This window comes from Pongo pygmaeus, chromosome 5 (genome assembly GCF_028885625.2).
Source record: "Pongo pygmaeus isolate AG05252 chromosome 5, NHGRI_mPonPyg2-v2.0_pri, whole genome shotgun sequence".
Taxonomy (NCBI): Eukaryota; Metazoa; Chordata; class Mammalia; order Primates; family Hominidae; genus Pongo; species Pongo pygmaeus.
The window spans coordinates 88660847-88686056 of record NC_072378.2 but is presented as its reverse complement, the minus strand read 5'-3'; the positions used below and the strand labels follow the sequence as shown (position 1 = coordinate 88686056).

Sequence of the window (25210 nt, the reverse complement as noted above, 5' to 3'; positions counted from 1 at the left end):
CACTGCACTCCAGCCTGGGCAATAGAGCAAGACCCTGTCCCCTCACCAAAAAAAAAAAAAAAAAAAAGTTTTTGCTGATTTTGCCATAAACTTTCCTTGATAGAAACTACATATAGCAATTCTAAAAGTATAACTGCTGACAAGGAAGAATATAACTTGTAAAAAGGCAGGAATTCTAGCATAGAAGTATCAGAATTATTCTAATTACTATATAAGTAAGATGATCTGTCATCTTCCCTATTGCAAGCACTGAGGAATGAAATGTGTAAAAATTAAAGACTTTCACATTAACTATTCAGCCAATTCATTTTGCATATTCAACATGTCACCAAATAAGAAAGTCAAGTTAGGTTTCAATCTAACAGCGCTAGCCCACATATATACCTCTGATTGTAACTTAGATTAACTTTTAAAAGTTCTTACTGTGCACCCTGAAGCCAAAGCTGCAGCTCTGAAGCAATCTTCTGCCTTTTTGGTCAAAACTTGAAGTTCTTTCATTGAGGGTGCACGGAAGTAATAGATTAATTCAGAATAAGAGGGAATAATATTGGGTTTTACACCACCATTTTTTATTATACCTATAAAAAGAACCAAATTACTAGAATTAAGCTTGGTGACCATTTCTTTAAGCTTAAATACACCCATTAAGTTTTCCAGCCAATGTGTTCATAAAGAAAAATAATTTAAACTTACTAGCTCCACCAATATACCAATCAAAGATTTTGTTATGTTGTACAACTGAAATTTCTATACGTAGGGTGATATTTTTTGGCTGATAAGAAAAAATAATTATCCATATGCACTTCATTCAAAAGAATTTATATAATGTTAAGAAATTATGATCCAGACTACAATGAAACTTAGAAATTATATAACCACAAAAAAATTTAGTAACATCTTAAGCTTTCTGGAAAAGATTTTACCATACCTCAACAATGGTATGAGGTTCTATAATTACCCTCATACCTCAGGAATCCCATGAACATTTTAAATGGCATTTAGCTCTAGGAAAAATAATTTTCATGCCAAGAAAAAAACCAACGCAGGTCAAAGATCACTAAGTATTATCAACTGTCAAAACAAATGCATTTATTTGGAATTATAAAGAATTAAGATTTATTCATTCAAAGTAATAACTAAAATAGATACAAAAAATCCAATGTCATATGACCTACTTTAAAAAAATATTTCTACACATTCCTGTTTGTTCCTTTTAAAGAAACTAAAGCAGGAAAACTGGTAAAAGTACAATCACAAATTGACCTCAGGCTATAGCAAAATCAGGTAAAGAATAGATATTAAAATATAACAATTTCCTAAATCATAAGGAAATAAATTAAAAAACAAATGTGTGCCTTCAAGAAAGTGCTTTATGACTGTATTTATATTATGGTGATATATACATATAATTTTAAAAGACATTATTCAGGACCAGGTTTGGTGGCTCACACCTGTAATCCCAGCACTTTGGGAGGCTGAGGTGGGCAGATCACTTGAGGCCAGGAGTTTGAGACCAGCCTGGCCAACATAGCAAGACCCCGTCTCTGCAAAAAATGCAAATATTAGCTGGGTTTGGTGGTGCTTGCCTGCCTGTAATCCCAGCTATTTGGGAGGCTGAAGCAGGAGGATCACTTGAACCCAGGAAGCAGAAGTTGCAGTGAGCCAAGATTGCACCACTGCACTCCAGCCCAGGCAACAGAGCAAGACTGTCTCAAAAACAAAAAATCACACAAAAAGATATTACTCAGGACTAACAGCACTTAGGTAAAACTAACAGTTATTATATCTTTTTTTTAATTGACAAAATTTGGTTATCATTAAGAAATAATGAGGACAACTGGAAAATCAAGATCCAATTTTCAAACACCCACCAAAAGAACACAGCTCCTTACATAAAACCTTTATCTTTGATACTCAAAGATGACATTCCATATATGTACAATAATCAAAACTGTCTTTCTACCCCTATATAGACAAACATCTTAGTATCCTGTCACATGAATTTCTGAAAATATGCTTAAAAATCAGAATATTCATATGAAGTACAAAAATATTTCCAAAATTTTAAAAATTGAATATTAAATAATTATACTGCACTGAACTATAGTAAGCACCATCTATTATAGAAGGTATTTGACATTCATACCATGAACTCTCCAGGTTGGTTTCATTTGCTGTCTGAACACAGATAGATTGTTATAGGCCAGCACAGCAGCATCTAATGCATTTAATCCTTCCCAGGGATAAGAAGCAGAATGAGATGCTTTTCCGTAGTATTTCACAGTCACACTAGGAAATAAAAAATCATTTGAAATTACTTTTGTTATTATTGCTAAAGTAAGAAAATCCAGGTAGTCAGAATTACCCAACTACTATTCAAAATTAATTCACATTGCTGGACTTTTGATTTGCAAATTTTTTGTAGTAATAACACTGCAATTTATTTATGTTAGTTATAGTTTATTATTAGGTAACATAGTGCTTGACACAAAGAAAGCATTCCCAAAAAAGAGAGAAAAAGAGAACAGATTAAATGTATACACAATCTAATGCAAACATGCAATATGGTATCAGGTGCTGAAATTACAAAAAAAAAAAAAAATGGATCCTGTATGTTTTTACACAGCACTGTGATGATTCTGTATCGAAAGTCTGCAAAAAATCAGAAATTCTGTCTTAAGAGGTGGAAGGTCAGGAAACACAGAAAGGAGTTACTATTTGAAGTGGGTTAAGACAACCTCTGAAAATCAGATTATATTCAACGTTATCACAAGATACCCTAGTATTAAAGCAGTTGTTCCTGACCAATATCCAATATTTTATTAATGTTCCAAAATGCCTACATCACTAATATTTTACATTTTTATAAATGGTTACTCCGCTTACAAATAGTTCTCACACCAGTCTAACTGCTCTAATACAATTAAAAAAAAAAAAAGATTAGAGAAAGGATTGGGTGTTGAATAGTTACTTATAAAGCTCTGTGATTGACATGCTTAGATAACACTTTTTAAACCTGATTAATAGTACCCACATTTAGGTGATTAGAAAACCAATCTGGACTTATTTTAATGGGTTAGATTCAGGAGTCCTTAGAATGCTTATGATATTTCTTCTCAACTGATTCCAGACATTCTATTAGCAGGACAAAAATCAAGTAAAAACATCAAACATGTATTAGATTTCAGGATACTGTATTGTTATTTTCTTGATATATATCTTATCACCATGACCTTGAAATGAATTTTTTTTTTGATACTCATCTTGCTCTGTCACCCTGGCTGGAGTGCAGTGTCGTGATCACAGCTCACTGCAGTCTCCACCTCCCTAGTTCAAGCAATCCTCCTCTGCCTCAGCCTCCCACAGATGAATAGCTGAGACCACAGGAGTGCTCCATGCCCAGTTATTTTTTTATTTTTTTTGTAGAGGCAGGGCTTCACCATGTTGCCCAGGCTGGTCATGAACTCCTGGGCTCAAGAGACTCTCCTGCCTTTATGTCCCTAAGTGCTATGATTACAGGTGTGAGCCACCTGGCCTGGCAAAACTGGAATTTTATCACAACTGGTGATAAATATTATAAAAACGAAAAGGATTATATGGAATTATTTTCAAGACATACTATTTAATTTTAAAAAGCCAGAACAATATAGAGTGGAATACTTGAGGAAAACCTTCTTTCACAATTTAATTTATACAGGATTCTATTTATGTCCCATAAGTACACCAAAAACACTCTGAAAAGGATACATACCTCTAGAAAAAGGACTGGATTTGGGAAAGGTGGTCAGCAGGATTGCTTTATCTTATTCATTAGAAATCTGTGGTTGGGCCCAGTGGCTCATGCCTGTAATTCCAGCACTTTGGGAGGCCAAATCGGGTGGATCACTTGAGGTCAGGAGTTCAAGACCAGCCTGGCCAACATGGTGACCCTGTCTCTACTAAAAATACAAAAATTAGCTGGGTGTGGTGGTGCTCGCCTGTAATCCCAGGTCCATGGGAGGCTGAGGCAGGAGAATCCCTTGAACCCAGAGGTGGAGGCTGCAGTGAGCTGAGATTGCGCCACTGTACTCTAGCCTGGGTGACAAAGCCAGATTCTCTCGGAAAAAAAAAAAAAAAAAGAATTTTTAAGAAAAGTGGATTAGTAATTAAAAAAAAAAAAAAGAATTCTTGATCTTGTTCTTTTTTTTTTTTTTTTTTTGAGATGGAGTTTCACTTGTCGGGTGGCCAGGCTGGAGTGCAATGGCACGATCTCGGCTCACTGCAACCTCTGCCTCCCAGGTTCAAGCAATTCTCCTGGCTCAGCCTCCCGAGTAGCTGGGATTACAGGTGCCCACCACCAAGCCTGGCTAATTTTTGTATTTTTAGTAGAGATGGGGTTTTGCCAAGTTGGCCAGGCTGGTCTCAAACTCCTAACCTCAGGTGATCCACCTGCCTTGGCCTCCCGAAGTGCTGGGATTACAGGTGTGAGCCACTGCACCTGACCTCTCTTTTCTATCTTAAAAGATGACCAATGAAGGCCAGGTGTGATGGCTCATGCCTGTAACCCCAGCACTTTGGGAGGCCAAGGTGGGTGAATCACTTGAGGTTAGGAGTTCAAGACCAGCCTGACCAACACGGTGAAACCCCATCTCTACTAAAAATATGAAAATTAACTGGGCGTGGTGGCGCACGCCTGTAATCCCAGCTACTCAGGAGGCTGAGGAAGGAGAATCACTTGAACCTGGGATGTGGAGGTTGCAGTGAGCCAAGATCGTGCCACTGCACTCTGGTCTAAGCAATTGAGTGAGACTCAGTCTCCAAAAAAAAAAAAAAAAAAAAAAAAAAAGAGATGATCAATGAGAAAGCTAAGAAGGCGCAGACACTAAGAGAAGGCCTGGGGTCAAGTGCGCTGACTTCAGAACCAAGACCAGGAAGCCTAACCTTAAGTCCCAGAAGGGTAATGAGCTGCAGAGCCTGCCTGCATATGCAGGCTCCTTCTAGTCAAAGGCAAGGGCAGAGATTTCTAATCCCTAGTGTTTTCTAGAGATGGACTGGACTAGTTTACCACCACCCTTGAAATCAAAGTTCAAAGATTCCTCCTACTGTCACAGTACCAATTCCCAGTGATAAGAAGGAAGATACCCTAATGGTTAAAATGATCACCCTTTGAAAACAGGGCCTGGTAAGGTGCTAAGAGGTGGGATACCCGGGTACAATCTAGAAGCACTGCTGTGATGGTTCTGCTATCACTCCCTAGGTACCGAGCTACTTCTGAGGAAAACACAGAGTTTTGCTGAAGCAACTGAGCACTGGCTCCTTGTGCCTGGACCATTAACTACTATGGTTACTACTATGGTTGCAATTTCTGGTATAAAAAATCCAAACCACTTCAATGATGTGTGCTCCTAGGTACTAAAAAGTGAGTTCTTCAACATAAAGAAAGACAAATACAAGGTTTCAGCACCAGACAAATCGGAAAAGCACAGAATGAGAAGTTCCACAAAAATCATAGCTACTCATGTTTCATATTCTCTCTCAGGACATAATTTATCCTCTCTGCAAAGAACTCAAATTAAAGTAAATAAAATGGATAAGTGTATTTTCTTCCCATATCTAACAGAACGATCTCTTGCAAATCTATTCGGCTGCAAAGACAATTTCACATCAAAGGAGAGATGTTTTCCAGACACCAGATTATTGACAGTTCAAAAGAGAACTTAATTGTCAACATGTTTGTTATTCCTATGGTTTCTAAGTGCTACTATTTTAATACTCCAATTATGAACACCATAATGAATGTCAATTAGAAGAGGCTTGCCAAATGTCATTGTCTTTCAATTTACTTCTTAAATGTACAAATGTGGAGTTTTCGTCTCTGGTTTAGACATAAAAGTATTCTATAGCCTGTGTTCCCCTAAGAAGTTTATCTTCAACTTGATTACTCACTCATGTTCAGCCATATCTGGTAGATAAGCAGCATTCTCTTGTGATGGATGGGCCATAAAAACAACATCAAGATTTGTAAAAGCCCCTGCTTCAATTAAATCAATTTTGCCACCACCATCTTCTTCTGCAGGGGTTCCCAGGACAATTACCTAGAAGGAAATACTCATGTCAGGGAAAAACACAAAATCCTCATAGGAATATATCAAACAGGTTCACCTGCATATGTATTCACAATCTACATTAAAGTCCTTAACCTATTAAGAGAGGTTTTGTTCTATGACGCTTACGCAGTGGGCATCAACAAATGGTGCTAAATTAATCACAAAATGTACACTGTTATACCAACTTGGTGCAAAGTATGTACTAAAGACACTATAAAAAGCTTTTCCCAATTTTACAAGTCAACTAATTGCAAAGATAAAAAAAAATACTACAAGTTTAGTTCCTCAAAATTTGTTAGGATTTGTTTCAAAAAGCTTCCTTTCGATTAAGCCTTTCAGTGTATGTATATAATTATTCTTAACTACTTTACGAGTCAGGAACTGTTAACTTACTACTTATCCTCACAACAACCCTGTGAGGTAGGTGGGCGATCTCTATCATCATTTTACAGGGGGTGTTTTTGAGGAATTGAGTGAAGTGTCTTGCCCCAGGTCACAGAGCAAGTCTTCAGGCAGAATTAGGATTAGATGTCCTGATCTTCTGGCCTAAACTCTGATTCCTCACTGGGCTACCTACTTTAAAAGTCTGAACTCATTAATCCTTTATGAAGAACATTAAACAAGTCTTAATGCCACAGTTAGAAACAGCCAACTATTACACAAACTTACTAATTCGATTCCACCAGTTCAACCAGGCAGATTTATTGGTCACCAAACACCTAATTAAACAAAAGAGAACTTTACAGAATAAACATTTTACTTTGATATTTAAGCTTAACTTCTTCAAACAATTTTAAAAATCAAAATAAACAACTAATATATTTTCAAGATCATGTATAAGAACACAATGAAACAAGCTGGAAAAGTCTTGGCTTGCAAAGGAAATCAACTTAAATTCCATTTTTAGATAATTAATAACTTAACCTTGCTAAAACTGAGAACAACCATTTGAATAGAAGTGTGGGCCGGGAGCGGTGACTCATGCCTGTAATCCTAGCACTGTGGGAGGCCGAGGTGGGCGACTCACCCGAGGTCCGGAGTTCGATACCAGCCTGGCCAACATGGCGAAATCCTGTCTCTACTAACAAATGCAAAAATTAGCTGGGCATGGTGGCACGCACCTGTAATCCCAGCTCAGGAGGCTGAGGCACGAGGATCGCTTGAACCCGGGAGGCGGAGGTTGTGGTGAGCCGAGATAGCACCACTGCATTCGGCCTGGGCGACAGAATGAGACTCTGTCTCAAAAAAAAAAAAAAATGTACATTTCTCAAAGTTTAGCTTTTTTTGGCGGTTCTACAGTGCTCAAACTCTGACATGAAGCCGCTGCCTTTTTTTTTTTTTTTTAAGAGGGGGCCTCGCTCTGTTGCCCAGGATGGAGTGCTGCGGCGCGATGTCGGCTCACTGCAACCTCTGCCTCCTGGGTTCAAGAGATTCTCCTGCCTCAGCCTCCTGAGTAGCTGGGATTACACGCGTGAGCCACCACACCCAGCTAATTTTTTTTTTTTTCTTTTTGGTATTTTAGTAGAGACAGGGGTTTCACCATGTTGGCCAGGCGGGTCTCGAACTCCAGACCTCAACTGATCCGCCCACCGCTCTTCATTCTTAACCCTTAACTCATTAAATACGATATGTCTCTCGCTGACTACTCAGAACCTTTCAAAAACGTGGTTGAAGCGAAATCTCTCCAGTGTTTTGTGACACGGCAAAGCATGCTTCCCCCAACCCAAACAAAAACCGAACAAATGCAAAAACGAGCCCCCAGAGACAGAAAAAAGAAGGCAGCTAAAGTGAAAAAGCCACAAAAGATGTAGTGTTAGGATAAAAGAGGAAGGTTACTGACACTGTGGGAAATGAGCTAAAGAGTATGAAAATAAAACATTTGTTTTCCCCTTAACCTGAATGACGATTGAATCTTAGCTCATAGTGTAGAATATACCATCTGGAAAAGCAGAGTAACACAGGATTAAACTTGCCCTACGACAAACATAAACGACATTTCCCCGTTTAAGGAGTCGAGGTATTTCTTAAAATCATAAAACAAAAAAATTAACACTTAAGGATGAACTCATCTATGTATAATGCTCATTCACTTCCCCTTTATTTGTATACTTCTAGGGGTTTGGTGGTTCTAGCGACTGAAAATTCCTATCCAAATACCAATGACTTGAATCACAACATTTTCTAGGACTGCCACAAACAAAAGATTTATTTGGAGACTAATAAAAAGGGGCCGTATGATTCCCTACAAAAAGTTATTTCCTCCTGAGATTGATGACACAACCTTGTCAGCAAATTGCTGTTGCCTCTCAGTTACCAAAAATAACCCGTAACAAACACCAGGCTTGGGTGTAAGTTCTTTCCTAAGGGAACAACTCAGCAGAGCTGTTTATAACTAGAGAGGAGGAAACAATAATCTGCAAGATGTCGCCAGGTCGGCAACGCGAACTGACTTTAACGGGGGTTCAGTTCTGCTCCTGCGCCGAGGCGAGGCCCGCAGGTTTAGCGCGGTCCCGCACACACCTGCCCCGGGCGGGAGGGCACCAAGGCGCGCGGGGCGCACGAGAGTCCCGCCCGACCCGGGCATTCGGACAGCGTCCCGCACCCGGGCCCCACCTCACCTTCACTGGCGGAGGCGGCCTGGGGAGGCCCTCTAAGGCCCCCCTCACGCCCAGCGCGGCCGCCGCCCCGACCTCGGCAATGAGGTTGTGGCCGCAAGCGTGGCCGATGCCGGGCAGCGCGTCGTACTCGCAGAGGAAGCCCAGGTGCAGCGGGCGTGGCGTGGCGCTCGGCGCCCGGGCCTCCGGCGGCTCCCACTCGGCGCGGAAGGCCGTGGGCAGCTGGTAGTGAGGCTGCACTGCCCAGGAGGCCGCGGGCGGCTCCCGCTCGAAGAAGTGCGTCAGCACGCGGTGGGCATGGTGCTCCTCGTAGGCCAGCTCGGGCTGGCTCCAGATCGCGCGGCTCAGGGCCCCCAGCCGCTCGGCCGCCTCGTCTATGCACTCCGCCGCGCGCAGCTTCAGTAGCTCCAACTCGGAGCGGCCATCGCATGCGCCCCCTTCCACGGGCCGCTCCCCTCCGGGCCTCATGCTGCCCAAGCCCGCTGCTCTCGGCGCCCTCTCGCTCTCTGGCTCGGCCGCTGGTAGCGACCGCCCGCGCACGCGCCCAGCGGCCTCCAGGACCCCGGCGGAGCGCGCACGCCGGCCACACGGCTCCCAGGGCGCCGCCCCCAATCCCGGGGCCGCCCCCGGCGCCCCGCGGTAAACGCTGGCGGCCGCACGCATCCTACCAGGCGCTCTGCCCCGCCGTGGGGTTTTGGGGGTGCTGTGGAGAAGGCGGGGCTCGGGACTCTTCCACCTCCTTGGCTGCTCTGGCCTTTGAGTTATGCTCTAAGATTATCGATTACTTTTCCGTTGTTGCTTATTTTCCACAGCAGCAGAATGAGAACGGTTATTAGTTAATAGCCATCAGAGACAGACCAAGTGGAACACAGTCCTCGGAAAAACGCCACTCTGTAGCATTAGTAATTAAAGACCTCACAAGGTTTGTATTTCCTGAAGGAGCCCCTCAGTGTCAATGCTGTACTAACGAAGGTACTGTACATAAGTTTCGGTACTGCCCCCACTTTCTTCTCCTTGAGGTTGTATTACTAAAAGCTGCAGCTACTCTCTACAGTTTTCTCATTAGTTACTAATGTCTGGAACAGCAGCTAGATTATGCAGTAAGCTCTTGGTATGTATTACCTATTATATAATAATTTATTTGAATAGAGTAGAACTAAAAATTTGAAATGAGTTAAAACCAAAGAGTTAAAAGATTTATGGTAGTAAATATTCATACTGTTTTGTTGATTTGGACAGTTGTCTTGAACAGCTTTGAAAGGGAACATATGACAGGTTTCGTTTATAATTTTAATTGATGCTGAACTCCATTAACATGATATGTGCAGCTGGTGTTACATTATAACTGAGTTTTTTCTCCAGAGTGAAGCACAAAGTCTGAAAAACTGTTGTTGACGGTATGCCTATTAATAACACTGTAGATGTTTATATTCTGAGGTTTTCCACATATTAAAAGCTTCTATCAGCTCTTCATACCCTATCATCTTTCCTTAATTTGTCTCAACTATGTTAAGTGGGACACAATATATTAATGTGATAAACCAAATGTATATTTTGAAAATAAGTCTAAGGGAAGCTAACATGCATGAAGACTATCAATTACTGTTTTTACTACTCTATATGCTAATAATACCAGAGTAAATGTCACAATCCATTCGCGTCTGAAAACTTTCTTTCTCAGTTAACACTCCAACAAAAACTCAGCTCTAAAAACAACAAATGTGTTATTAAATTCCTGGGCCCCCTTGGCAATACTTAATAAATCTTTCTCTGGTATTCTGCTGACGAAAATTTCCCCTGTATCCACGAGATTCAATATTATCCTGCTCAGTTAGTTGGCTAAAAAAAGGGGAGAGGGGGGATTGGAGAGCAAAAGCAATAGGTGACATTTGTAGAGCAATTACTCTGTGCTAGGCACTGTTCCAAGGGCTTAGCATGTGTTAATTCATTTAATCCTCATAGCAAACTATGAGGTGGTTAATGTGGTTATTTATCTTCACTTTACAGATGTATGTCCAAGATTATAGAGCTAGTAAGTAGTGGACCCACTGTAGAACAGAAGCCAGAGTCAACCTCCAGTGGCTGACTTTCAGCCACCATGGTCTATTGCTTGTGTAAACATACATGCAAATTCATAAATGCATCTACAGCTTATCTATTCAAATCAGAACCCACAACACTCATTTCGAATAAATTTTACTGCAGCAACTCTGCCTGCTGACATCAGTAGAACCCATGTTCGCCCTCCTCAGGCATCAATAAACAGCAACAGAAAAGGGATGCATATAATTTCATATAGAAGCTGCTATTTATATTGCTTTGCAGCAATTAACAAAGCTGCCACTTGAGGTAGAGGAAAGACAGATTCATTTTAAGCTCTATTCCTTGTGTATATATGTGGGTGGGTGGGTGGGTATACATGCCCACAGGCATGTATGTATTCAGTTTCTACTGTTGACACCTTGTATTTCTTGCTTATGGTATTTTGCACTCTTGAATTCATTTATTTGATAAACTGTGATAACTTGCTGACCGTTTATCTTCCCCTCCAGCCTTTAAACTCTTTCGTTTTCCCACTGCATTCCCCAGCACCTAACATCTTATGGTCAGCGTTTCCTCTGTGTTAATAAATATTTGTTGGCTGATTATTCTTCTTGAATCTAATAAACTAACTGAATAATGGCAGCAATTAATCATTAAACGACACTGACTACCAATAGACATTGTTATGCTTCTTCCTAGACTTCTCAGTCCTTTATGTGGAGCTGGGGGCAGGAAGAATTGCTTCTGGAAGCTGATGGAGTTGGACATGTGGCCTTCTAGAATCTGGTCAGCTCATAAATTCTTACTATTACTTTCATTTGTACCCGTAATATTCATACAACTGTCTACCCTATCCATGTGCTACTGGTAAGGAACCTGTATATTTTTATTAGAAACAAAAAAAAATGTATACAAGCTCCCTTCCTTTAGCTGGTGCTGGATCTGAGGAAACAAGACAATATCCAGAATTTAGTATTAAGATGTATAACCTTTTTGGGAGGGTGAGAGGAGTACAGATAGTTCTTTCTTGAGGACTGGTTTTAAAGTATATAAATGTTCTTTCTCAGCTCCTGATGAGAAAAAAGGGGAAAAAACATATAAAGATTCCTCTTCTTTCCTGGCTGCTTAGAAAATCAGCTGTCATCACAACTGACTCAATAACTATGAGAACAGGACATTCATGACAAATGAGTGCTTTGGTGGAAAGAGTAGATCAAAAATTTCCTTTACCCTGGAAAAGCAACTAAAATACAGCCAAATTGTACAAGACTATACTGGATATTATTTTGGGCTTCAGATTCAGAACTCCTTTTGCAAGGCAGCAGGCTTCTGTATGGTTTATATTCTTTGAATTAAGATAGAAATAATAAAATAAAATCCCCAACATAGCAAAGCATGAGGTCATGGCAAAGCATGAGCTAAATGGGAAAAAAAAGTTTTTGAAAACATAGAAAAAGGAATGGAATGAAAAATAAAATGAAGAAAATTAAAGGTAGAGAAAAAGTAAATAGAAGTACCAGAAAGCTTCAGTGCAGGATTTCAGGAATGAAAAGCAAACAAACAAAAATAATTGTGGGGGGCCAGGCGCAGTGGCTCACGCCTGTAATCCCAGCATTTTGGGAGGCCGAGGCGGGTGGATCACGAGGTCAGGAGGTCGAGACCATCCTGGCTAACATGGTGAAACTCCGTCTCTACTAAAAAATACAAAAAATTAGCCGAGCGTGGTGGCACGCACCTGTAGTCCCAGCTACTCGGGAGGCTGAGGCAGGAGAATGGCGTGAACCCGGGAGGCAGAGCTTGCAGTGAGCCGAGATTGCGCCACTGCACTCCAGCCTGGGTGGACAGAACGAGACTCCGTCTCAAAAATAATAATAATAATAATAATTGTGGGGGAAAGGAATAAAAAGTGCAAAAATGATTTGATCCAAGGACAGAGTGCAGATATTTCACCAAAAAAAAATCAAACTTATAATACCTTCAAAATATACGATATTTCCAAAAGTGCACGTGAATCCAGCCTACATTGTTTCAGTTTAACAATACTTGGACCTACAGCAATTTTCTCCTGAACAAAATGCTGGCCACTGCACGATCTGGGGACTGCTGCTGCCAGCATGGAGAAGAAGCAAATCACAGTGTCACTCTAGTATATTGGTCATTTACAACATTCTCCTAAGCATCGCCAGACACACATGCAAACTTGGTTAACTCCAGAAACCTCTCTAGCTGAAACAAACATGTAACACGCACTAGATAGCACATTTAAAATCAATCTGGGCTAAGGTGTTGGAAGAGCTGGTTGTCATATGGCAGAAAGCAGACAACTAAGAGAGTAGGTGAGCAGAAAGGTGAATTTGATTGGGGATGAAGGGACATAGAGGAAGTATACGACACATTGCTAAGGAATTACAACTTTAGCTGGTTTTGGTGGCTCATGCCTGTAATCCCAGCACTTTGAGAGGCCGAGGTGGGAGGATAGCTTGAGCCCAGGGGTTCAAAACCAGCCAGGACAACAGAGGGAGACCCTGACTCTACAAAAAACAAAATAAAATAAAATAATAAAGTAAATAAGCCAAGCATGGTGGCACACACCTGTGGTGCCAGCTACTCTGGAGGCTGAGGTTTGGGGATTGCTTGAGCCCGGGAGGTCAAAGCTGCAGTCAGTGAGCATGATTGCACCACTGCACTCCAGTCTGGGCAACAGAGTGAGACTTTGTCTCAAAGTAAAATAAAATAAAACTTAGACAATGGCTAAACTATTGGATGTTATTAAGCAGGAGAGAGACAAGATCAGAAATTTGTTCTACAAGAATAATTGACTATGTGGAAGATGAATTGGAAACAGACTTAGGTCTGAGATAAGTTAAAAGCTTTTGCAGGCCGGGCGCAGTGGCTCACACTTGTAATCCCAGCACTTTGGGAGGCCGAGGTGGGCGAATCACTTGAGATCAGGAGTTTGAGACCAGCCTGCCCAGCATGGTGAAACCCCATCTCTACTAAAAACACAACAATTAGCTGGGTGTTGGGGTGGGCGCCTGTAATCCCAGCTACTCAGGAGGCTTAGGCAGGAGAATCACTTGAACCTGGGAGGTGGAGGTTGCAGTGAGCCAAGACTGTGTCACTGCACTCCAGCCTGGGTGACAGAGTGAGACTCTGTCTTTAAAAAATAATTTAAAAAATTATAAATAAATAAAAGGTGCTTGCAAAGTCCAAGGATTCCAGAAACATTCCATGGGCAGAAGTGGCCAGACTTAATGCCTCACTGAATGTCTGTTTAGGTGAAGAAGGTGCTGCAGAGAAAGGGGGAAAGAGAACTGAAGTTTCTCGGGTTAACAGCTGAGTAAATGGTAAAGCCATGAAACAAAATAGGGGAAATAAGAGTGAGGGGCAAATTGATGGATGTGCATTAGACACGTGGAGAGGAGGTGGATGCAGTTGTCCAGGAGGAGACCAGCAGAGCACCAAGGAAAGTGCATTTCTACATAGCTAGTATGAGTAATGGTATACCCAGAGGGGAATTAAACCATCCAGGGAGTGAGTGAGTTGAAAGGGAAAAATGTAAGCTGAGGAAACAACCCTGAAAAACAAAAAGGGAATGAGCAAAAATACCTGGCAGACCCTTGCTTCTGCTGGGCAAGATTATATTACAACTCGTTTTCAAGTTCTGTACGGATTTCTTCAAATGGCCCACAAAGTGAAGGCAGTGACTTTAAAGCCCTGAATGTCCTGGTACCTGATGACCTGAGGCTCCCTTTGGCTTCCCTTCTCTTGGCAGTGAGATTAGCTGCTCTGTTTTCCATCACTATTCCTGGAAATGAGGACAGGGAGGTTCTGAGAGGACAGGCTTTTCCTTTGCCCTGATTCCCCACAGTGTGTACAAAACAACACTGCAAAGACGTAACCCAGCTTGTGGTTAACAAGAACATTTCTCTCCTACCGTTACGGCTTAGGAAAATGGGTGGAGAACTTTGACTGCCCCTGGTCCTCTATACAACATCTAGAGCTTGGGCCCTGTGCAGTGCTGTTAAAGTCCTTGAAGAGATTCCTACATTGATCTCTCAAGCAATGTGTTCACCTCGACCCTGTACATACCATGGTTAATAATTACTTTTACTAAGGATTCACTTCTCAAACTTCCTGGTCATTTTGTTGCTACATATTTCAAAGATGCTAGCAGGAATGGATGGCAGGTATAGATGGTCACAGGGTTACAGTCCTCAAGGTGTTCTGTGGGAATAAATTTTTATTAAAAATGTGATAAGAAGTCATTAATAAAAATATGTGTGTTCTAAAAATTAGTAAATAGGACAGGACTGGTGCTTCATGCCTGTAATCCCAGCACGTTAGGAGGCCAAGGCAAGAGGACTGCTTGAGCTCAGGGGTTCGAGACCAGCCTGAGCAACATGGTGAGACCACCCCCCCATCTCTACAAAAAAGTTAACAAAAAAAAATTAGCTGGGTGTGGTGGTATGTCCCTGTAGTCCCAGCTCTCTGTCTCTGCATGTGCATATGCTCACGTTTGTGTAACAAATATAATTTGTTTATGGCTGGGGCCCTTTTGCAGCTTCTCCGTTTGCTCCATTTTTATCTTTAGGCCAGACTTGAGGCATTAAATTCAAATCCAGACCACTGATGGTTATTATATATTTTATTGAATGCTTTGAAGGGAGATAAAGAAAGCATTACATCATACCTTGCACTGTAAACTTTCCTTAAAATGCTTTAAGCATTTCTCTTTTCCCCCAGAACCTCTCTCCCTCTGGCAACTGACTCATCTCTCCTTTCCTTCCTATGTATACCCAACAGCCACTCCAGCTGGGGCTCCACCCTTATCACCTTATTTATTTATTTGAGACAGGGTCTTGCTCTGCCACACAGGCCAGAGTGCAGAGGTGTGATCACAGGTCATTGCTGACTCAACCTCCCAGGCTCAAGCAATCCTCCACCTCAGCCTCCAGAGTAGCTGGAACTACAGGTCCAAGTGCTAACCTCCAATGTGACTGTATTTGGCAGCAGGACTTTAGGGAGGTAATTAAAGTGAAATAAGGTCATAAGGGTGGCTCTTGCCTATAATCCCAGCACTTTAGGAGGCTGAGGCAGGAGAATGGCTTGAGCCTAGGAGTTCATGCACAGACCAGCCTGGCCAACATGAGACTTTACCTCTCCAAAAGAATACAAAAAATTAGCTGGGTGTGGTGGCACAGGACTGTAATCACGGCGCTTTGGGAGGCCTAGGCAGGAAGATTGCCTGAGGCCAGGAGTTTGAGACCAGCCTGAGAAACACAGCAAGACCCCATCTTCTCATGCAAAAAAATTTAAAAACTAGCTGGTCATGGTGGCATGTGCCTGTAGTCCTATCTATTAGGGAGGATCAACTGAGCCCAGGAGTTTGGTAAGCAATGATTGTGCCACTGCACTCCAGCTTGGGCAACACAGTGAGATTCGGTCTCTAAAAAAAACAAAGATTAAAAGGTTCTTCAAAAGCTTCATTTTACAGTCCTATTTGCTCTAATATTAAGTTTTCTATGTCAACTAACAAAAATTTCATCATTGCTATTATTGTAAGCTACCCGACTTCACTAAAACTAGCTTTCTTTGTTATAAATTAATTTGGCTTAGGGGAAAAGTTTGTTCAAGATGAACTGTGGTAGAGATATTTATTTATTTGTTTATTTATTTATTTATTTATTTTTCTAAGACAGGGTCTCACTCTGTCACCCAGGCTGGAGTGCAGTGGTGCCATCTCTGCTCACTGCAACCTTTGCCTCCCAAGTTCAAGCAGTTCTTCCACCTCAGCCTCCCAAGTAGTTGGGACTCCAGGAGTGCACCACTACACCCAGCTAATTTTTGTATTTTTAGTAGTGACGGGGTTTTACCATGTTGGCCAGGATGGTCTCACCTCCTGACCTCAAGTGATCTGCCCGCCTTTGTGATCAGCACTTTGGCCTCCCAAAGTAAGCCACCATGCCAGGACTGATAGAGATATTTAATTCAATTTTTTTCAGGCAAATGTGATAGCTGGCCAATTTTTTTTTTCTCGTTTTTTAAAATATTTTGTTTTTTAGAAACCTCACCTGGAAAATTTCCAAAAACCTAGAATGCCATTTTTATTACCATTTCAGAAAAGTAAATACTTTCTTCATTGTCTAATTCATACCAAGTGGCAGCAGTTGATGTTCTCATTTCTTTTCTTGTCTAAAATTAGCTTATAATTGTACCCAAGTGTTGTTGTTGGCAAGTGGTCCAATTTGTTTCTCCAGGAACACTTGACCATGCAGAGGTCTGCAATCATGAAGACATATAATATGGATCTATCATGTTGCTTTGAAAGTTTGATGCTGGGTGCAGGGTCTCATGCCTGTACTCCCAACACTTAGGGAGGCCAAGGCAGGAGAATGGCTTGAGCGTAGGAGTTTAAGACCAGCCGGGGAAATATAGGAAATATAGTGAGACCTTGTCTCTACAACAAATGCAAAAATTAAAAAAAAAAAAAAAAAAAAGAAATCTTGAAACCCCAGATTTGACCATAGCACTAAATACCAAGGGTTAGTACAAGACAAAATTAATTGTAGAACAGTGTATGCTGTTGAATGGAAGTGAACCAAAATTATATTGAAAATGTGAATAAAAGGCCTAAAAATCAAAGTTATTAAACTGGAATGTCCAATGGTTTATATTTACCATTAGAAGAGACCTATACCACATAAATTAATTTTAGAGTAATAGAGAAACTATCAGAGGAAACAAACAATGAATATGTCTGAAGGAAAGAGAGAAAAAAAGAGGGGGAATAAGGAAACAGTATGCAGCCGTAAAATTTTTACATTGCTGTAGTCTGGTCTAAATATTTCTATTTTTAAAATTGTCTGCAATAAAATAATAAAACAAAAAATTGTGATATGCATTTTTAGCCCAGGCATTACACAATGAAGGTGAAGTTTAAGAAAACAAGCTAAGCTAAATAAATAAATGGAAAGGCCAAAATAGCTAATTTATTATCAGCCTCTTTGTTTGCTTTCGATTAATGGCTAAATAATTTTCATGCAAGATCATATTAAACCCGAACTTATATGTTGCATGATAGGATCATCCACTGTAGTTGCTAAACCAAAATAATTTGATCTTCAAATACCTAAGGCTGTGAAATAAACAAATCCCCTATACATGAACTCAGATTCCAGTTTCAAACTCTGAAACTCTTTCTTTCTTTTTAGAGATGGGATCTCACTATGTTGCCCAGGTTGGTCTCAAACTTCTGGCCTCAAGGAATCCTCCCACCTCAGCCTCCCAAAGTGTTGAGATTCCAGGTGTGAGCCATTCTATCCAGCCTGAAATGCTTTCTATAAAGTGCTTCTTGTGTCCCATTTTGGACTTTCTATTAGCGTCACTGTATTTTTTTTAAATTAATGTAGAAACTCAGTAAGTGTTTATTAGTTTTTGGTTGATTTAATATCCAAAGCAGCAATTGTTAGTAAAGTTTCAGTGGAATTGAGAACCATGTATAAAGGAGAAATTATAACACTTTATAGAGAATCACCTTAATCAATCCATGATTCTAACAGGACAGCAAGCTTGTGGGAGTTGAAAAACCTTAAAAGCTGATGAAATAATCTGGAGGAAACATCTTGTACAAAATATCAACATGTCTGTAAGAGACTGTAGTAATGGCTTCCACCCTTAGCTTCCACTACTCATACCAGAGAAATTGTCTGACATCCCTTTGCTATACTACCACATTTTGGGGTAACTTTACAATGAAGTATAGAGTTCATCAAAAGAGAAATTTATTCTGAGGGAATCTGTAAGATTAATAAGGGCATGAAATGTGGACATTTTCCAAATATAAAGGTGTGTATTTGGTTAGAAATTTATTTTTTTTGAGACGGAGTCTAGCTCTGTTGCCCAGGCTGGAGTGCAGTGGTGTGATCTTGGCTCACTGCAAGCTCCGCCTCCCAGATTCATGCCATTCTCCCACCTCAGCCTCCCGAGTAGCTGGGACTACAGGCGCCCGCCACCACGCCCGGCTATTTTTTTTGTATTTTTAGTAGAGACGGGGTTTCACCGTGTTAGCCAGGATGGTCTCGATCTCCTGACCTCGTGATCCGCCCGCCTCGGCCTCCCAAAGTGCTGGGATTACAGGCGTGAGCCACTGCGCCTGGCCTCTGGTTAGAAATTTTAAAAGATTTAAGTATCATGAAGATGTATATGTTTGAAAATATTTTGCATATTAACATATTAGAAATAAATTACACTGAATTAGCAGAGTTAAGTGAACATGATTTAACTAATGTTCTTGGTAAGGACGTCTCTTGGTCAGTAAGATACTTGGGAACACAGATCTAACAAAGATGATGAAACCTCACAGTTTGACATTGAAGTGGCCACAGGCATTCTGGGTTCCAACTAAGGGAAAGTTGAACTGGGCATACATTTGGTTTGGGTTTAATGGATATAATTATGTGTATTGCAGTCACGTGACGTCTGCAACACTCATCTAGCTGTCTAGGTGCAGAAATGGCATCCAGCAGTATTCTTATTGCCCACGTGGCAACTTACCTGGTATCCGCACAGGTAAATGTTCAGGGCCAGAGGTCATATTGCAATATGACCTTGTCCTACAATGGGCAACACCATAAGTATATGGATAGTGAAGGGGAAACAAGGCTTGAAATGAATGGAGGTAAAAGTCAGTCTATTGGAAATGCTTCTAGTCACCAGATATGTAAAATTGTTAAGGAGGGACAAGTCTGTTTTCATCTTCCTGGTCAAAAAGGAAGTTCTACTTGTGAAGAATATACTCAATGATGCCATATACACAATTACAACTGTTTCACAGTTTCCTTCTCTCTTTCAATGGGAATGGTACAAAATTGAGTTTATCAGAATTACTGCGTATAGGGTACAAACTTGGCAGTACTACACACAATCTGTCTGATCTTGATGAAGCCTGATGACATGTCACTCACTGGAAGAAAATTTAAATGTATCAATAAAGATAATATAAACTCATTATATGCCATTGAAATAAGACATTGAAGACAAACTGGTTAATGAGTGTGGCCAATTCAAAGAGAACTTAAGATTTATCTGTCCAAGAAAACTTGAAATGCCTTTAAATCTTACAGCCAATATACAAAAAAAATTTGATAGGGGCTTTACCAAATTTGACGATAATCCTAAAAATATACATGGCATTACTTGTAACGGATTATAGCTAAATAATGAAGCTAAAAGGAACTTTTCTAAATGATCAATAACAAAAACAAATTTAAATCAATTATGCTAGACTTTCTATAGAAAACTACATTACAAAACCATTGCCATATGAAGAGGTGATCAAAAATTATGAAGTAAAAAAATAGGAGAAATGGTATATTTTTCTGAATTTTGTGATATTTACAATATTTACCAATTTCTTAAGATTTTAAATGACCATTTTCTCTTCTTATCTGTAGCAATAGCTGTTAGTCTCCTTCCCTGATTCCCTTCAGCAAGCCAGTGCACCCATCTACCAGCTGCTGCAGGTGTTCTCTACCAAGGACCCACACCTGTACCCTTCTGCAGCAGACTGCCCAGGCCTGGGGGAGCCACCTTGCCTGGGAGCTTGAACCACCCCAATGACTGATCAGTGTAAAAGCTTTTGACTCACAGCAGGGTAATTTACACTCCAGAGCTCCCCATGAAATCAGCCTGAGGCTAGATCTCTTCCGAAACCATCCCTTTGCCTAATTACTCCTGCCCTATCTTGCATCCCTTTCTCCCTTACAATTTTCTGAGAGCCCACTCATAAATCACTTGCACAAGAATCTCCATCTCAGGCTCTGCTTTTAAGGAACCCCATCTGAGAGAGTATCTAATTTTGTATTTGTAATGTTGTGTTCTTATATAGTTGCCCCCAAATTTTAGAAGCTTCAAGTTCCCTCAGTAGTGGATCTATTTCTGGTCCTACTTATTGGTATTACTGCACAGGGGAAACAGCTAGAAAATGGGGAATCCATTCTTCAAGTGGTTTGAGGAACAGGCTTGGGTTGCTAACTATTTTAGTAACTACTATGATATCCCACCTGCCTTTTGTCACCACCAAAGAAAGACCGAGCTGAAGGGGTAGGATAAAAGATATGTGGGGGTTCCGTCAGGATGGTGGGAGGAATTGTAAAACTATAGGAAATAAACACAAACCCTCTTGGAAGGCCTGGGGGGGGTTTGCATAGTTTCACTAAAGTGTTTGGCTGAAGGCAGCTGAATTCTCTTAAAAGCTTAGGGTGTAGATGCATAGGAATGTAGAGGAGTTTATCTAAATAACTTTACTCATGTGGTCCTAAAACTAACCTTTGATCAGGATTGAGATCAGGATGGCTCTGGGTGGGGGCAACCAGCTTAATTACCCTCTAATGGTGTTGACTCAAAGCCTTTGTCATTTAATGTGTGCTGAATAAATGCCGGCAGGGCCAGGAGTCAGAGCCGAGGCTGCAACTCTACAGCACCCTACTTGGTGTCTGTAAGTGGCCCAGACCCTCAGCCAGACTGACAGGCAAAATATCCTATGTCAGTGTATGTTATTCATCCATCTTTGGGTCAAGGTCTGTGGGACAGACCCCTGCAAGATGGATTCACTAAAATTAGATTTAGCAGCATTTATTCTAAAACCCAAATATCATGTAACTTAATAAGAATTATATTTCCCTCCCATATAAAATATGTCTGGTGTTAGTCCAGGGCAACTTCACTGCCATCAGGAACCAAGTATTCACACTTCTGTTCTGCTATCCTAGTGTGTGGCTTCCTTCCTCAAGGTTTCTTCATGAGTCCAAGATAACTGCTGGCATTCCAGCTATCATGCCCACATTTCAGGCAGTAGCAAGAAAAGAAGGACAAAGAGTGTATCCCCTCAGCTGAAAAAAAGTCCCTTAAGGGGCCATTCCGGGTATCTCTTATTACATTTCCCTTTACATGTCTTTGGCCAGAATGTGGTCATATTCATATCTACAGGCAAGGGAGGATGAGAAATGTAGCAGGCATAAAGGAGGCAGGAGGGTGATGCAAGCAAGAAGAGCCAATACAATGTGCATTAGTGAACTGACTGCCACTCTATGCAGCCAGGGCCCAATCCTGCTGAGAGCTTCTGAAGACTCTATAGAATCCACTTGGAATTGTATACTATTGATAAACATATAATTATATAAAACAATATCTATACTTATATATAGAGAAAACAAATAATTATGAGATTTATATTAAAATATTTATAAAACAGCTAAAGTTTTATCAAATGTCATTTTGAACACAAGCATGTTCTTTTATTATATTTTTATATTTTATCTTATTTTATTTTTTAGAGACAGGATCTCACTCTGTTGTCCAGGTTGGAGTGCAGTGGCATGATGATAGCTCACTGCAACCTCAAACTCCTGGGATCAAGTGTTCCTCCCACCTCAGCCTCTCAAGTAGCTGGGACCATTGGCATGCATCACCATGCCTGGCTAATTAAAAAAAAAATTTCTTTGGTAGAATGAGGTCTCACTATGTTGCCTAAGCTGGTCTCAAACTCCTGGGCTCAAGGTATCCTCCTGCCTCAGCCTCCCAAAGTGCTGAGACTACAGGTATGAGCCGCCGCATCTGGCCATTAAGTAGCAGTTTTTAAAATGCTTAAAAAAAAAAAAAAAAGATTAAAATTCCTTTTGAAGAGAAAAGATGTAAAAAGTCTTTACTTTCTTTTTTTCTTGAGATGGAGTCTCACCATGTCGCCCAGGCTGGAGTGCAGTGACGCAATCTCGGCTCACTGCAACCTCTGCCTCCTGGGTTCAAGGTATTCTCCTCCCTCAGCCTCCCGAGTAGCTGGGATTACAGGTGTGTGCCACCATGCCCAGCTAATTTTTGTATTTTTAGTAGAGACAGGGTTTCACCATGTTGGCCAGGTTGGTCTCGAACTCCTGACCTCAAGTGATCTGCCCACCTCAGCCTCCCAAAGTGTTGGGATTACAAGTGTGAACCACTGCGCCCGGCAAGTCTTTAGTTTCTTGATCTTGGTTCCAATAATTTGTTCACTCAAACTTTGAATTAATTTCAAAAGAATTCATTTCTGTTTTTAGGATGTGATGGTGGAGGAAAAACTCCTGCCCATTGAGAGGGCTCCATAAGTGCTTCCCAAAAGAGAATGAGAAGGAAAAAGAGATCTCTGCAGGGACTGCCTCCTTGGATCCAGGGCAAAAATGAACCTCCTATTGGAGAGAAGGTGAATGAATGTGGCTTGGCAGCACAAGAAGTTTGAGTGGAGGGAAGGGAATGGCCCATTTTTCTGAAGGACAATGAGGAAGCTGTTGTTTGCATAAGCTCTCTATGAAGTGATGACTGCTAGGCCAGTGACAGCATCATCCTTGTAACTTCAACCATCATCTCCTTTTTTCTTGAGTGTCTGGATCTGTCTTCATTAGGTTATTTTATTGGGAAACTTATTTCCTCCTTCAGGATTGAGTTGGTTCTCGTCAGCTTTCCATAGGTGTCCAATAGGCTCAGTACTTTTGATTACTTTCTCTTTGGAGGCTGATGTCCTCCAAAGATGATTAACTTTTGCATTCTCCTTTTTGAACAGTGCCCAGCTTGTCAAGAGGTTGAATTAGTGCAACCAGCGTTTGTGAAAGCAGCATTTCCCATTTCACACAAAGTCAGCTTCTGGCCAACTGGACAAGTCTGAACAAATATGAAACCCACTAAAAGGCCAGTGACAGGTGCACACACTACTGACTCTGGCTAGAGGCTGTGGCAGGAATTGGACTCATGTCATCCAGCCACAGTTCCACCACCATCTCTTATGGCTTCCCAAGGACCAGCCTGAAGCAAACTCCTCAGTGGTGTGAAGACTTTCCATGTCACTGGAAACCCACCACAGAGTTCTACCAAGTAACCATGCCTCCACCAGTCCACAGCAAACTTTTAAGGCCTCTCCAGTTATGCCTGCAACCATCCCACATTAGCAACCTAAGTAGGCCATCAGTAGAGCTGGTCAAGAGAAAGGATAGGTTCAATTATTTTTTAATTAAAAAAAAATAGAGACGGGGTCTTGTTATGTTGCCCAGGCTGGTCTTGTACTCCTGAGCTCAAATTATCTTCCCACCTCAGCCTCCCAAAGTGCTGAGATTACAGGTGTGAGCCACTGTACTCAGCCAGATAGATTCAATTTTTAAAACTTTATTGCCATTACTGTTCAGTAACTTCTTGATATGGTTGAATATTTGTCCCCTCCAAAACTTATGCTGAAATCTAATCCCCAATGTGACACTATTGAGAGGTGGGGCTTTTAAGATGTGATTAGGTCATGAGGGCTCCACCTTCTGAATGGATTAATCCATTCATGGATTAATGAGTTCATGGGTTAATGGATTAATTTATCTTGGGAGTGGGATTAGTGGTTTTATAAGAAGAGTGAGACCTCAGCTAGCATATTAGCACACTCAGCTCCCTTGGCATGTGGTACCACCTTGGGACTCTGCAGAGAGTTCCACCAGCAAGGCCTGTACCAGATGCAGCCCCTCGACCTTGAACTTTTCAGCTTCCAGAACTGTAAGAAATAGGCCAGGCATAGTGGTTTACACCTGTCATCCCACCACTCTGAGAGGCCAAGGCCAGTGGATTGCTTGAGCCCAGGAGTTTGAGGCTGCAGTGAGCTATGATCATGCCATTGCACTCCAGCCCAGCCTGGGCAACAGAACAAAACTCAGTCTAAAAAAAAAAAAAAAAAAAAAAAAAGAAGCAGCAGCCAGATACAAAAGAATACATTCTGTGTGATTCCATTTATTAGAAGTTCAAGGTCAGATGTAGTGGCTCACGCCTGTAATCCTAACACTTTGGGAGGCTGACGCAGGAAGATCACTTAAGCTCAGGAGTTTGAGACCAGCCTGGGCAACATAGTGAGACTGCATGTCTATTAAAAAAAAAAAAGTTCAAGGAGAGTCCAAATTAATGGATGTGGATAGAAATCAAAGTGGCAATTCCTCTTCAGAAGTGAAGACTGACTAGTAGGAGAAATGAGAGAACTTTCTGAGTGATGGTGTTTTATATCTAGATTGGAGAGTTGGTTACACAAGTGTATATATTTGTCAAAAGTCATCAAATTGTACACTCATATTATTTCACAGTATGTATGTTTTACCTTAAATAAAAATGTTTTGGCCAGGCACAGTGGCTTATGCCTATAACCCGAGCACTTTGGGAGGCCATGGCAGGAGGATCTCTTGAGCACAGGAGTTCAACACCAGCCTGGGCAATATAGTGAGCTCTCATCTCTACTAATAAAATAAAATAAAATATAACGTAAAATAGCCACACGTTGTGGTGCAGGCCTGTGGTCCCAGCTACTCAGGAGGTTGGGGTATGAGGATCGTTTCAGCCTAGGAGGTCAAGGCTGCAGTGAACTGTGATGATGCTACTGCATTCCAGTCTGAGTGACACAGAGAGACCCTGTCTCCAGAA

General features: G+C 41.2%; 1 protein-coding gene and 1 long non-coding RNA gene across 2 annotated transcripts in view; one reads left to right on the top strand and one right to left on the bottom strand.

Annotated features, from left to right (window-relative positions):
• Window positions 1-9339, bottom strand: part of PM20D2 (peptidase M20 domain containing 2) — a 16628-nt gene extending 7289 nt beyond the window's left edge. Inside the window, exons 1-4 of the mRNA XM_054491103.2 lie at window positions 8705-9339; window positions 5926-6074; window positions 2147-2289; window positions 424-578 (exon numbers count right to left, since the gene is read on the bottom strand). Coding sequence (XP_054347078.2) covers window positions 424-578; window positions 2147-2289; window positions 5926-6074; window positions 8705-9169 — 912 coding nt within the window. The 5' untranslated portion in view covers window positions 9170-9339. The remainder of the gene's footprint in view (window positions 1-423; window positions 579-2146; window positions 2290-5925; window positions 6075-8704) is intronic.
• On the top strand, window positions 9314-25210 carry LOC129038311 (uncharacterized). Its single transcript, XR_008503118.1, has 4 exons — window positions 9314-9623; window positions 11444-11530; window positions 22834-22976; window positions 23334-25210. It is a non-coding gene; the product is annotated as an uncharacterized LOC129038311 (long non-coding RNA).